Genomic DNA, 14,750 nt, shown 5'->3' with positions numbered 1-14,750 from the left:
TAGCAGAAATGATTGTCATGAATAATTTAAAAGAAAGAAATTAAATGTCATCAGCACTGTAGATATTATTTATCATATCAAAAGCATCTCCTTTGTTGCAGGGGTTAATTAAATCATTGGTGCAACTACAATGGAAGGGTATTTTTTGAGAGGGCAGACAAACATGTGGTTCCTGAAGAGAGGCAGCAACTTTTCAGTAGTTGCAGGGGCAACAGTCTCAGTGATTGACAGATCTGGCCTTGTAACATCAGCCAACATGGCCTTGCTGTGTTGGTACTGTGAACGGGTGAAAGCAAGGGCAAACTACAACCGTAATTTTTCCTGAGGGCATGCAGCTCTACTGAGGGCATGCAGCTCTACTGTATGATTAAATGATGATGGCTTCCTTGTGGGTAAAATATTTCACAGGTATATTAGTTCCTCATTTGCATGTCTGTGCGGGCATTACTGAGGAAGACGTCGCCATCAGGAGAAACAAGACTAGCATTCTATTGGTCAGAGCATGGAATGTTAGAGCCCTTAATCGGGCAAGTAGGTTAGAAAATTTAAAACAGGAAATGGATATGATGAAGTTAGGTAAGGTGGGAATTAGTGAAGTTTGGTGGCAGAAGGAACAGGGCTTCTAGTCAGGTGCATACAGGGTCATAAATACAAAATCAAATAGGAATAATGCAAGAGTAGGTTTAATAATGAATAAGAAAATATGAATGCAGGTAAGCAACTATGAACAGTATAGCCAGTCTCAAGTACCATTTTCTGTTCTTGATTGTTATCTTGTACAAGGGCAGAAGAAAGTCTGCTTTACCTCCTCCTCCCATCAATTCATTGTCACTCTTTTTTTCTTGCTGGCCCATTCATGGTTATCTTCTCTTTCTTTTTGCAGTAATTCCTGCTGCATGTCCCAATCAGCTGAATACCTGTCCGATTTGACTCCATATGTACTGGACAATTATCATTCCATTTGACACTGATGATCTTTTTATTACTATCAATGCAGTTATTGTAAGCTACTCTTCCAGCTCATTTTCAAAAAGGTCATCCTCTGATCTTAGTTTTATTGAGTGTTCAGGATGCATAAATGTTCATACTCAACAAATAGGGTAATCAGTTCAGGAGAAGAAAAGAACTATCAAAGAAAACTTTTAAGTTGTAGCTGAATCCTGTGTAAGTTGAAGCTTCCTTCTCCCAAAGGAGGTATTCCTGGTGGAGGTCTACTTGCCCTTCCCATCAAACATTTAATGCCTGTGAACATAACCACTAGTATCTGGCCTGCACCAGCTCTAGTGATAGCTTGTGCAAAATTTTGCCAGTGTGCTGCGATATAAACAAACAGATTGTGTTTCACTGTATCAACAACTTAATATCGTTGCGATATTAGCTTTACCTTATGCACTAAGGTCAAGTTTATTGTTTATGTGTTTATGATTTTGGCCATGGTTTTCCAGCAATGCTTTAACGTGTCCTAGGTCTTTCACACCCCCTTTACCACACACAACAATGACACCAGTAACTGCCACATTGCAGGACTTTGATACATCCTACGATTACTCATTTTCACAATGTTCATAAACAAATGATTCTTATAAATTTCTTCCTTTCTTTCCCTTCAACAGGTCAGATATGTTTGCTAGTGGTTTTCTGTCAAATGAAAAGATTAATTTGAAGTATTGAATTTATCTGAATGTCACTGGCCAGCAGTTTTCAAAGAATTTTATTGGAGAAGTAGTCAGTGTAAGATTTGGGTCGCTAGTTTTAATATTCATAACATCACTAGAGTGAGGTCGTTCTGGAATATCTCTTCCTGCCAATGTCATACAATGTTCCTTTTACATGTAGGTGTTTTTCCACTAACAAGAGAGTTGTTTGCTTCAGGCTGATGGTCATTGTGTAATCGGGTTTGGTTTAATAGAGCTGAATGCTAAAACTGGCCTAGAGGATGATCTATTGGTACTTTCAGATTCATTATTTTCAGTTTCAGAAGAGTCACTACTTTCTACTTCATCCTGCAGTGTATATTCTTCACTAGAGTCACTGGAATCCTCCAAATCACCTTCATTATTCCTATTTAGAATTGGACCTAAAGTTCCCAGCTGTTGTACCATAAAATGCCCTGCAAGAGAATACTAGTTTCAGATCAACTGATTGCATAAGGCAAAAGATTGACTGAGACTGACAGTAAATGCCTTATGTCTACATTACTAGCTTTCAAATATGACACCTGATTTCTATCACATTTACACTGTTTGCTTATCATCTACAATGAAAGACATAAACTTTAGATCATGATTTTTCACCTAAAATAGCAAAGCTTTTTCAAAATAAAGCTTCTTACATACACTTTAGGCATTGTAGAAATTACTTGAAGCATATATTCTGAGTTCACACTGATAACAATTTAGGATTACAAAGATTAAAATCACACACTCACCTGGCACAAATCCCTGTGCATTGTGAAACTGTAACAATCACAGCTTCTCAGTGCTGCCATCTGCAGTCACTGAAGTAAAACGAATATATAGCATTCACTGACCAGAAATACTGAAAGAAGGCTGTCTGTCACAGACTATCCCCTCCTACTCAAAAGTATGTCTGCATTTGTAGATGTTAGATAATAAAGGGTAATGTGTGCAGTCCAGCACTCACTTTGCATAAATTGTATTAGAAAACCCCTCAGTGCTTTCTCTTCTCATAGATAAGTGCCTATTAAGGTATTTTTGATGATAGTTATTGTCTTATGAAATTTCTTTGCTTATAACTTTTTTTTTAGTGTGGAAACTGTTGCCAGAGTAGTGTTTACCCCGCAGGGGACTCGCCATTCTTTGGCGGGATAATGCTTGGCTACCATGGGGTTCCAGCCTTTGTAGCATCTTTTCCCTTCCATGATGCATGTCTATCCTCTTGCCATTCTTTTCCCCCTCCCTTGGGGGAACATTATCTGGGCTGTTTTTGGAAATGTATTCAGGATTTTTGGTAGTCAATATTGGAACACTCTCCACTGTTTTTTGTTCCTTTTTTCTTTCTTTGTTCACCTTTCCCTATCCTTCCTCCTCTTTGGCATTTGTGGTTCCTCTCTTTCTTCTTCCTCACTGTGCACTTCTGAAGGCTGGCCCACGTGTCGGACATGTAACAGGTTACTGGGCAATGCATAATTCCCAGCAGGTAGGATTGCACTTACCCCCTGGTACAGGCCAGGCTCAGGAACGGGTGATTGCCTGAGCTGCTACCTTCCCAGATTGCCAATTGGTCCCTCTGTCGGGTTTTGGGGAGATGTGACCTCAGGTGTGAACAATCACCCAAGGTGGGTGTGCCTACTTCTGAAGAGGGCCCCCAGTTGCAAGGAGCGCACCGTCGGAGATACTGGGAATCTGGAGGATTTTCTCACAATGAGCCAATCACAGTCAACAGCTAGAAACATAAACAGAATGAGGCAAACAATTCAAAGACCCTCTCAGCTGCACCATGGTTCCTCATGGTTTCACATGGTCAGTCCTGCGCTATGGTAAATCTGTTTATTATTCAGAAAGGTGTTGATGCAATTGCTGGCCCTGTGAAATCCTGGTCTCGTTTGTGCAATGGCACTTTTCTTTTGGAGACTACTCCTGATTCTCAAGCACAGCAACAGCTCACAACTTGACCCTTCCATGGCTATTCATGTCGAGGCCCATCAAACACTGAATTCTTCCTGTGGCGTTATTTGTACAAGGCTACTCAATGGTCTGACCAAGGCAGAAATCCAAACATACCTCTCAGATTAGTGTGTCATTGTAGTCCATCAGGTGACGAAAAAAGTAGATGTCTCCTTAGTGCCCACACGCACTCTCTTTCTCACTTTTGATAGAGTGGTTCTTCTGTCAAAGATCAAAGCAGGTTATGAAATTATCACAGTCAGACCATATATTCTGAACCCAGTGTGGTGCTACCAATGTCATTTTTACAACCCCACTTGAGGGTCCTGTCGAGGCCCAGCCAAATGTGTAATCTGTCATAGTGATGCTCATGAGGGTGATTGCCAGCCTCTTCCTCCCCAGTGCATCAACTGCAGTGGTGACCAAGCTGCCTCCTCCCGTGATTGTCCGGTGTATCTCGATGGGCGGGCTGTACAAGAGATACAGGTGAAGGATAAAGTCCCTTACCTGGTTGCTTGCAAGTTGTTGGTTAGTCAGAAACCCCGTGTTTACCATCTGGCACCTAAAGTACAGTTCTTGCTACATCTTGCTCCATGAAGGAAATGACTACACAGACATGTGACCTCAAATTTAGCACCATTGTTGTGAAATCACCTAGCATCATGGTAGCATCCCCATCTCCTCCTCCATCTGTGCAACACGCCACCATAGTTTTGCCTCATGGTGCTAAGTCATCAGCTATGCAATCAGCAGGCCAGAAAGGACAGATGGAATACTCCCTGAAGTCTTCCTGCACTCCTCCAGCCACAAACATCTGAGTTTTCTTCTGTCAACCAGAGAAGCCAGTTTGGTCCCTTAGGAATTCACACACATTCACCAGAAAAGTTCCAAGAAGTTAAACAAGGGAAAACAGTCTTCTCCTTCACTGTCTCGAAGATCCTCTTCTACGGTGTTGCATGTGATACCCTCACCCAACCAACCTCCGTGTCGCCAGTGCGCACCACCAACCGTCTTTCTGCTCTGGGCTCCGCAGGTCGATAGAAGGAGAATGCCGACACTTCTGTAGACCTCATGGAACAGGATCCTCCTGCCTCTGTGCCCTGAAGCAGCAAGTCTTCGAAGGCTGGCACTCAGCAGCTGCTGAGGTGACACCCATTCATTTCTTCCTCATCACAACTCTCCTCCAATGGAATGTTTGCAGTCTTCAGTCCAACAAAGAGGATTTATGGCTGCTCTTAGAATTGCACCATCCACTTGTTCTCTACCTTCAGGAAACAAAATTGCATCCTCACGACTGCTTTGAGCTCTTGCATTTCTTCCCGATCTGTTTTGAACTTCCCCCCGAGGACGGCATTCCATCTTATGGGGGAGTAAGAAATGGCGTCTGACAAGGGGCTCCCGCCAGGTAGACCACTCGCCTGGTGCAAGTCTTTCAATTTGATGCCACTTCGGCGACTTCCGCGTCGATGGGGATGCAATGGTGATGATTAGGACAACACAACACCCAGTCCCTGAGCGGAGAAAATCTCCGACCCAGCCGGGAATCGAACCCCGGCCCTTAGGATTGACAGTCTGTCATGCTAACCACTCAGCTACCTGGGGCAGACACGGGGGAGTCATGCTGCTCACACGGGATGACGTTCATAGTCAATTCATCTCCCTGACTACTCGTGTTCAAGCTGTTGCAGTTTGCCTTTTCCTTCCTCACTTGACATTTCTCTTTGTACCGTTTACATCCCTCCGTCATTTGATGTCAACAGGACAGACTTCCTCTAGCTTATTGGGCAGATAACTACCTCTTTCTGCTGCTCGATGACTTTAATGTGCTCCATCCTCTTTGGTGTTCTTCTGGAACCTGTCCAAGAGGTGCCCTCTTGGCTGACCTTCTCAATCAACTTACCCTCTTCTGCCTTAATACAGGAGCACCCATGTTCCTTTCAGAATCCATGCACACCTATTCCCATTTAAACCTATCCTTCTGCACTGCACAGCTTGTGCATCATCTCAAGTGGTCCATTATCTCTGACACATACTCAAGTAACCATTTCTCATGTGCTATCTGTTTGCTGACTCCTAGCCCACCTATGTGTACACCCAAATGGAAGCTTAGTAAATGGATTGGAGGCTTTACTCCTCACTGGTGACATTGATGGACAACATATCCCCAGTTGTGATGACCAGGTAAATATCTTACAGAAATTATCCTTACTGCCACAGAACATTCCATTTCTCACACTTCCTCTTTACCGCACCATGTCTCAGGCCTCTGGTGCATTGAGACATGCCGCGATGCAATTTGCGCATGGAGACATGCTCTCTGCATTTTTAACCATCATTCTACAAAGGCAAACTGCATCCATTATAAACAGTTGTGTGCACAGTGTCATCGCGTTCTTTGGGATTGTAAAAAAGCTAGCTGGATTTCATCCAATATTTCTTTGAACAGTTCCACTCCCTTTTCCGTCGTGGGCCAACCTCTGACTTCTTGCTGGGACCAAGATCCATTCCCCAATTTCCAGCCTGACAGTAGCAGACAATGTCATTGTGGACCCTATTACTATCTCCGACACCTTGGCCTGCCATTTTGTGGACATTTTGAGCTCCTCCCACTATTACCCAGCCTTCCTCCATCAGAAACAAGTGGAGGCAGCTCGGGCAATATCCATCTCTTCTCAGAATCGTGAGTGCTACAATGCCACCTTTACTGTGAGGGAGCTAGATCATGCTCTCACTTCATCCCGATACTCCACCCCAGGGCCAGACGATGTTCACATTCAGATGTTGCAGAACCTTTCTCTTTCAGGCAAGGACTTTCTGCTTCCATATGTGCAACTGCATCTGGGCAGAGGGCACATTTCCCAGGCTCTGGCATGAAGCCACTGTCATACACCTAATCCTGATAAGGACAAACATCTTCCTTCTAGCTACCACCCCATTTCTCTCACAAGCTGTGTTTGCTAGGTGATGGAACATATGATTCATGCCCAGCTAGTATAGTGGCTTGAGTCTCACAGTTAACTAACCACTGAACAGTTTGGATTTCGAGTGTGCCATTCTGCAATTGACCATCTTGTCACTTTGTCCAACCATGTCATGAATGGTTTTTGCAGGAATCCCAGATTGTGGTCATGTTTGTCGATTTGGAGAAAGCCTACAACACCTGCTGGAGGACTGGTATCTTCCATACTCTCTACATGTGGGGCCTCCATGGCTGCCTGCCCCATTTCCTTCAGGAATTTTTAAAAGACAGTTTTCAAGGTACATGTGGGTTCTGTCTTGTCGGACACCTTTATCCAGAAAAACAGTGTGCCTCAGGGTTCTGTCCTCTTTGCTATCACCATTAACCCTACAATGGCCTGTCTCCCTCGTGCATCTCTGGCTCCCTTTTTGTTGATGATTTTGCATGTCTTGCAGTTTTCCATGGACCTGTCTCATTGAGCAGCATCTACAGTGATGTCTCAATCATCTTTACTCATGGAGCATTGACACTGGCTTTCATTTTTCCACTGACAAAACCATTTGTATGAATTTCTAGTGGTGCAATTGATTTCTTCAACCGTCCTTATATCTTGGGTCTGTTGCTCTTCCGTTCATTGAAACTACGAAATTCTAAGGGCTCATGCTCAATAGGAAACTTTCTTGGTCCTCCCATGCGTCTTACCTGATAGCCCGCTGTATGTGGTCCTTCAATGTCCTACATGTCCTCAGTGGAACTTCGTGGGGAGCAGGTAGAACCACCCTCCTCTATTTATACCAGTCCCTTGCCCATTTGAAATGAGACTATGGGTATTTCGTTTATGCATCCTCACTTCCATCACTCTTACACTGTCTCAATACTACCCACCACTGTGGCATCCATTTGGCCACTGGTGCCTTTTACAATAGCCTGGTTGAATGTCTGTGTGCTGAAGCTGCCGAACTACTGCTTACCTACCACCTTGACTTTCTCCTCAGCAGATATGCATGCTGTTTGTCTGTCGTGCATGGCCACTCATGCTATGCCCCTTCTTCGATGACTCCTTTGATTACCAGTATAGGGTGCGTCCCTGTTCTCTGTTACCTTCTGGAGATCGCTTTCAGCTGTTGCTCCGGCAGCTTAACTCCACGCTATGTGCAACATTCCCGGTGGGTGTAAACTCTTCACCACTTTGGCCCATGTTCACGTTGGCCTTCATTCATTTCCTAAGGGCACTACTTCAGCCTCATTCCATCATCTTCAGTTTCACGACCTTCGTATGGAACTTTGTGATAGTACCTTTGTGTACACTAACTGCTTTCGAACTGACCATGATGTCAGGTGTGCCTTCATCATTGCTGCCAACATTTTTCAGTATCAGCTTCTGGAACACCGCTCAGTATTCACATTAGAGCTCTTCGTCCTGTGTCAGGCCATGCAATACATCCATCAACACAGGCTTTTCAGTTGTGTCTTCTGCTCTCAGAGCCTCTGTGTGTTGTACACTGTCCATCCCTTAGTGCAATGGTCCCAGGAAAGCTGTCACTTGCTCACTCTTAATCGAGCCACTGTGATGTTTATGTGGGTTCCTGGTCATGTCAGTCTGACAGGAAACGAGTTCGCTGATGCTGCTGCCAAGGCTGCAGTCCTTATACCTCAGCCCTTTAGTTCTTAGATTCCCTCTGATGATCTCTGTGTTGCCATCTGCCAGCAGGTGGTGTCACTTTGGCATCACCACTGGTCCTCCCTTCATGGGAACAAGCTCCAGGTTATTAAACCTCTCCCAGCAGCTTGGACAACCTCCTCTCGGCCCTCTCACCGTAAGGAGATCATTTTAGCTAGGTTGCGTATCTGGCACTGTCATTTTAGCCATTGCCATTTGGTATGTGGTGCTCTCCCACCACTTTGTCCTCATTGCACTCAACTTTTGATGGTCTGGCATTTCCTGATGAAATGCCCTTTTTTTTAATCTCTTTCATTCTCGTTTGTGTTTGCTGTCTGAGTTATTGGCGACATGCAGGCTGGCGACCGTGTTTTACTTTTTATCCATCGTAGCAGTATGGCGAAGGCCATTTAATTCTTAGTTCATGGCCTCCGTTTGTCTATGGCATATTTTATAGACCCTTCTCCATGTCCGTGTTTTTAACTCTCTTCTCTTTTGTCGATTGGGATTAATGTGTAGTCTTTTTTAATTCATCTATTTGTCTTTGTATTCTACAGTTCTGATGTGGGTGCATATGACCCTAGTTGTTTTTGCACCCTAAAACAAAACAAACAAACAGAGATGTGTTAACCTGTTCTGTTCACAGTTTAGTTGGATTCCAAACAGCAAGCAACAAAATATGCACTCGACACATAATGAAGACTGCTAGGGGAGTTGTTGAAATATTGCAGAAAGAAAATGACACCATTAACTCTGCTGCAAACCCATAAACTTTATGAATGATGGAAATTCTTTCTGTGTCTTCAAAATGAGCATTTTGCACTTGCACAAGCAACCTCTTCATTTGATGAGCTGCTCTATATATAAGCTTCAAAATGTCTTAAAAGATATAATGAAACTTTAAAGATAAATAAACTCAAGTGTTCGTGGGCCTTCAAAAACAAGCTTAAGTACTACACACCTTTATTATTTTGCTTTCAGGAAAGAGCACTAAATTGGAAGCTTCAAATGTAGAAGATTGTAAGATTTTTACAGAAGTCAGACTTCAAGCTTTTGTTCAGCACAAGTAGTAACCAATTACAAAGATGATTTAGTCCTGTGCTTTCTGCATATCTTAGACATAATTTGTTTTTTATTCTTGAAATACTTTATGTGCAAAGAAGATTATTTCTTGGACCAACCTTCACTTTAGCCAATTCTCATGTAGTCTCGCATAAGGACTAAAATAAAAATAACTTTTGTTTTCAGATTGAAACTCCTCTCATCATCACTTACATCAGAGCAAGAATGTCTGCTGCAATTATTCCTGATAAGACGTCTGAAGAAGGGTGCTATATACACTGGGACAGGGAATTTTTCTGGAATGGAGTTTAGGTAAAGACTAGTGCTGCTTCCAAAATCTGCTTTGTACACAGATTTATTTGCCAATAAACACAATATGAGTAATAAGTGAATTGTAATGTAAATAAGAATTAAATTTTGAGAGTCATTAACTCAGTGTATGAGAAAGACATCTAAATGTTGGAAAAACTGTGACAGAGGTGTTTTTTTTAACATTTGCAGTCAGTTATATTCTGTTGCTGCAGCATCTATTTCAATACAAAGAAAATAAGATGAAAAAGCATGTTTTTGGGGACATACTTGTTGAAAATAGTGATTTTGTTTTCCAAACTGGATACTAAAGTTCAAGAATATCTTGATGAGCATAAAGCTTTGGGAAGTGCAAAACACTGCTCACCTTGAAGAGTAGGTGCAAGCCAAAAGTCAAAAATGCTCTTACTTTGTCATAGTAGGAACCAATGCATAAATTTATATTGCAACCACACTAAATATCACCACCAGAAATGGAATAGTACAAAAAATAGAGACATGGAATTAGTTAACATTCTAGAAGAAGAAAAAAATTAATGTAAAAGTTTTCTTTCTATGGAAATTCCAGGTTGGAATATGAGCAATGCAAGTAAAAGATAGATTGCTACTTCCTGTAAAGATGACATGTGAAGTTGCAGATAGGCATAATTAAAAGACACTTACACATTAGCTTTTGGCCACAGCCTCCATCACAAAAAGAAACACACACACACACACACACACACACACACACACACACAAGGACCATCTCTGGCTGCTCGGGCCAGAACGGTATTGTGGTCTGAGCTGCTGGAAATGGTATGGCAGTTATGTGTGCGTGAGGTGTTCTTACTTGTGTGTGTGTGTGTGTGTGTGTGTGTGTGTGTGTGTGTGTGTGTTTCTCTCTCTCTTTTTCTGACAAAGGCTGCAGCCGAAAGCTAATGTGTAAGTGTCTTTTAATTGTGCCTGTCTGCAACTTACCGAGTCATCTTTACAGTAAGTAGCAATCTGTCTTTTCCTTACAGTGTCAAGTTTTCTTTCTTTCATCCACACCTGTCAACAACTCAACACTTCTGCTTCTCTGTGTCTGGTCTCCTTTACTACAAAAAATTGATTTAGTTAATATAACACACTAAAAATACACTAAAGTGGCTCACAATACATGATTAATAAGATATTGAGAAACATTTAGAGTACTTTTAAAATACAATCAACTGTACATTACAAACATGTTTTTTTTAGTAAATGTGACACCCATAAACACACCTGCTAAGCAAGAACTACGATATCTGTTACTGAATACATTATAGTAAAACTAAAGCTGAAGAGCCATGTCAGAGATATAAGTGTTTTCAGAGGTTATAATATAATTTTGACCATTCTGTATTCATAACAATATTACCATTTTTTAGTTTACAAAATAAAAACATTACCCAAAAACCTTCAAAAGTCTACTTGATAGAAGGGCAAGGAATGATACATCCTTATTAAAGGTATCAGTCAGCTAAGCTGTCAAGTTCAATGATGGTATCAAAGTAGAGTGGTGAAATTTGGACAATCTATTGGAAGGAGGCTGCTTAAGAAATTGTTGAAACAAAAAACTGCTGTCACGAGCAGAGGTCTCTAAAAATTTGAACAGGCTACACAAGAAACTGTAGCCAGCAGCTACCAACCTTAATTGGGAAACATGCAGAAGAACAAAAAGTGAACCAAATGTGGTTGTAGATTTAGTACACCACAAGTCACAGAACAGATCCATTAATAATATTGAGAATTACATACATCACACCCTATGAAAGTATTGAACTCTGCAGATCAAGAATGAGTAAAACTGGATTGTGTCGGAGTGACTGAGTGGCTTATATATTATGGAAAGCTCTGATCTGATGCTAATGCAACAGTGTGTAGCCTCTAGGTGACTAGGTAATATTGCTACAGTGATACAACAAAAGAAAAACTACAAGTAGTCACAAGAGTAACTGAAAATCATAAAACAACATAATGTAGAACTTCTAAAGTACAGTATACCAGCATTTAAGTACAAACTTTTATTTCTTTTTACATCCAGTTAAGTTCCAAAGAACTGGAATAGGATAGTGATTTCCCTTTTTTTAAAAAAGAAAGTAGAATGAATACCGAAAATAAGCCTCTTAGGCACTGGCTACAAATTATGTAGTGTAGGTCTAAACAGCAGTCTAAATGCTATAAAAATCTATTTAATTACAGAGGAGCAAATAGAATTTAAATTGGAAAAAGCATGGTTAGTGGCAGTTTTCACCCATACACAACTGATCAAAATATATAGAGTTCAATTGAAGGCTTTGATATGCCATTTATAGGCTTCTAAAAATCTTCCAGTAACATATCGAAAGCAAAACTATGAGCAGCAATGCAGAAGAGAGTGTGTGTTGCAGCATTTCAAAGCCACACCATAATACACCAATAACTTTAAATCTAGATGGGCATACAACTAAAGAAATTATGACTAGCAGAAGAGTTGTCACACTGCTTAATGTTATACAATACAACATTGTGTACACCGTAGCTGTGCAGAGTGCAAAGCTTCGTAATGCAGAGTTCCCCCACCACCACAAAAAAAAACCACCTCTGCATTATGAAGCTTTGCACTCTGCACAGCAACAGTTATCTTGTATTTCACAAAATAATAAAGGTATATATTTGTAAAACCCAGAAATAAAAAGTAATTTATACATTGACACTCAAACAAACAATTAAATCATAGAAGATATTTTTATTTTACTGAGTACTGTTGTTAACTTATTGTTCATAATAATCTGTACATTCATTCTGATATGCTATGTATTTCTGAATAATTTTTCATTGTGTATATGTATATGTAGTAGGTAATTATCTCATTTTCTTTTGTAAATACATTCCAGCTTGACAGAGAAACCAAGCTCACCAGCCGTTTGCTACTACATCCTGTTACCCTGTGGTTCAAGGAATGCACAGTCAGAGCAAGCTTTAATTTGTCTGCTTGCAGACACTGACACAAATCTGGAAGTATTCAGGCCAGAACTGACTCTATATTGTGAAGCATTAGCTCAAAGGATTCCACAAAATGCAGTATGTATGTTTCAAGCATGTCTGTTCTGGTAAATTATTTGTTTAGAGTTTTGGTGTTGTTTGTAGGCTCACAAAATACTGTAAGTCAAGTGTGTTCAATATTTGGTTTCTAGATAAAATATGACAAGGTCCAGTTTGGACTTTGAGAAACAAACGAAATGAGTACAGCTTTCAGCATTTTACACAAGTGTGCTGTACCCATACAGAAAACAGTTTGTCAATAAAGAAATCTGACATCTGAAAGCTGAAAGCAGATGAGGCTGTTGTCTTTTCCAACTACATTCCAGTGAATTAGAAGTCATTAATACTGAGGGAAGTTCAGTAGAAGATCTTTGCAGCTCTCCGATGCGACCTGCCACTTTGTGATGACTAGGTGACTAGCGGTGCCCCCAAGTTGCATTTAGTCGCAAGCATATAACAGCCATTTCTAAAGATGAAACTGTTTACAAGTGCAGTTCACACCATTATGGGAAACCACATTAAAGTAAGGAAGTTTTTCTTTGTGACTAATCAAACTGAAAAATGAGAAGTAAATGAAAATACAACTGTCACAGAAGAAACTAGTCTGCCGTGAAGAGAAGAAAAGTGCTGCAGTTTCTGGTACTCATTACTGCAGCTCATCAGTCAAAAATTTGTAGTGCCTATTTAACTACAGAAGGCTTCAGTATTCTTCAGTACTCTGTATTGAGTACCTATAGTAGACTTTTTTTTTTTTTTTTGCACAAAAAAGTATCAGCTGATAATGTGGTGATATTCTACAACAAAAGAAATCAATGGGGCATGGAATGACATGTTATTGGTTCAAAATAATGATGAGAGTCATTGAGTGCAGAGAGATTATTACGGAAAAGTAAATAAATGGGGCTGTAATTTGATGCCCCTAGTACTCTTTGTACTTCTTGAATATTAGCAATCATTGAAGGCTTTGTGAAATTCATATAAGGTTTCTACTTCTGGCAGCACTAGGCTACAACGGCTGATAGACTCCTGGAACTTGGGGTTCCATCATCTGCCAAATGTTAGAAGGAAAATATGAAGTATATGAGAATATTCTGGGATTAGGCACAAAAGGTACATATTTATGATAGATGGAGAGAAATAGAATAGAAAAGCATAATGAATGATATTGTTATTAAAAACTTTCCTCCTCCATCTCTGAGCCCGTCATTCCACATCACATTTTTTTCCAGTTCTTGTACAATTTTCTCATCAGATTCTCGAGTGTTTCCATTAGCCTTCAACCTTTCATTGTTCTTTTGCTGGATGAGGCACCCCAAAGTTTTAACACTAGAGTCCTTCAGTTTTTTTGTCTGTACCTATCCTGAAAAATGAAAATCCACAATCACCTTGTGATTTCTGGTCAATCAACAGCTTAACCACTCCATCCAAAGCCCTGGAATATATTTTTCATGACCAAATTACTGAATACTTATGGAAATTCAATTATCATGACAAATATCAGTCCAGCTTTAGTAAACTCTGTAGCACAAACACTGCGTTAATTAAGAGTAACTGATGACCTGAAATATGCCATGGACAATCATGAGGCCCCAATATTGACACTGTTGTACTTCAGCAAAGCATTAGATACTGTCAGCTGTGACATACTGGTCAAAAAATTATACATCTAAAGAAATCAAAGTCTTGTGTGTACGAATTTTTTCCTCAAATTAGATTGTTCTTTTACTTTGTTGTCACAATTGCTGTTAACTTTACATTCCAGCCACTCCTTTGAAAATTTAAGTGCTGCATTCCTTTGTGTTCCCATACAGGTGCACTCATTCATGGCATATGCAAAATCTAAGAAATTTGTTTTTCATTTCAAGTCAAGAATTTTCAGAAGTTAAATATTGGTACTGTTCTTTGTTCTAACAAACAGGAAAATCTGTAGTTTCAAAATTCACCACATTTGCATAACTTTCGTCATTAGTCACATGGATTGAACACTGATTTTCAATAACTTGTGCACTATTTAAGTTCTCAACATACTGCTTTTTACATATAGTTTCATATATCTCTTCTGTGGTTGGTCTTTTCTTCAGCCAATTCATCAAACTCGTGATGACAC

At 40.4% G+C, this 14,750-nt stretch overlaps 1 protein-coding gene across 1 annotated transcript in view; it reads left to right on the top strand.

Annotated features, from left to right (window-relative positions):
• The window catches only part of LOC126416128 (protein Njmu-R1-like), a 100,637-nt gene that overhangs the window by 38,284 nt on the left and 47,603 nt on the right, over positions 1 to 14,750 (top strand). Inside the window, exons 3-4 of the mRNA XM_050083665.1 lie at positions 9,494 to 9,619; positions 12,496 to 12,682. Of these exons, the coding sequence (XP_049939622.1) occupies positions 9,494 to 9,619; positions 12,496 to 12,682 (313 nt within the window). The remainder of the gene's footprint in view (positions 1 to 9,493; positions 9,620 to 12,495; positions 12,683 to 14,750) is intronic.

This window comes from Schistocerca serialis, chromosome 8, assembly GCF_023864345.2.
Source record: "Schistocerca serialis cubense isolate TAMUIC-IGC-003099 chromosome 8, iqSchSeri2.2, whole genome shotgun sequence".
Classification (NCBI taxonomy): Eukaryota; Metazoa; Arthropoda; class Insecta; order Orthoptera; family Acrididae; genus Schistocerca; species Schistocerca serialis.
Note: the sequence above shows the minus strand (reverse complement) of the source record. Positions and strands in the feature narration are given on the sequence as shown.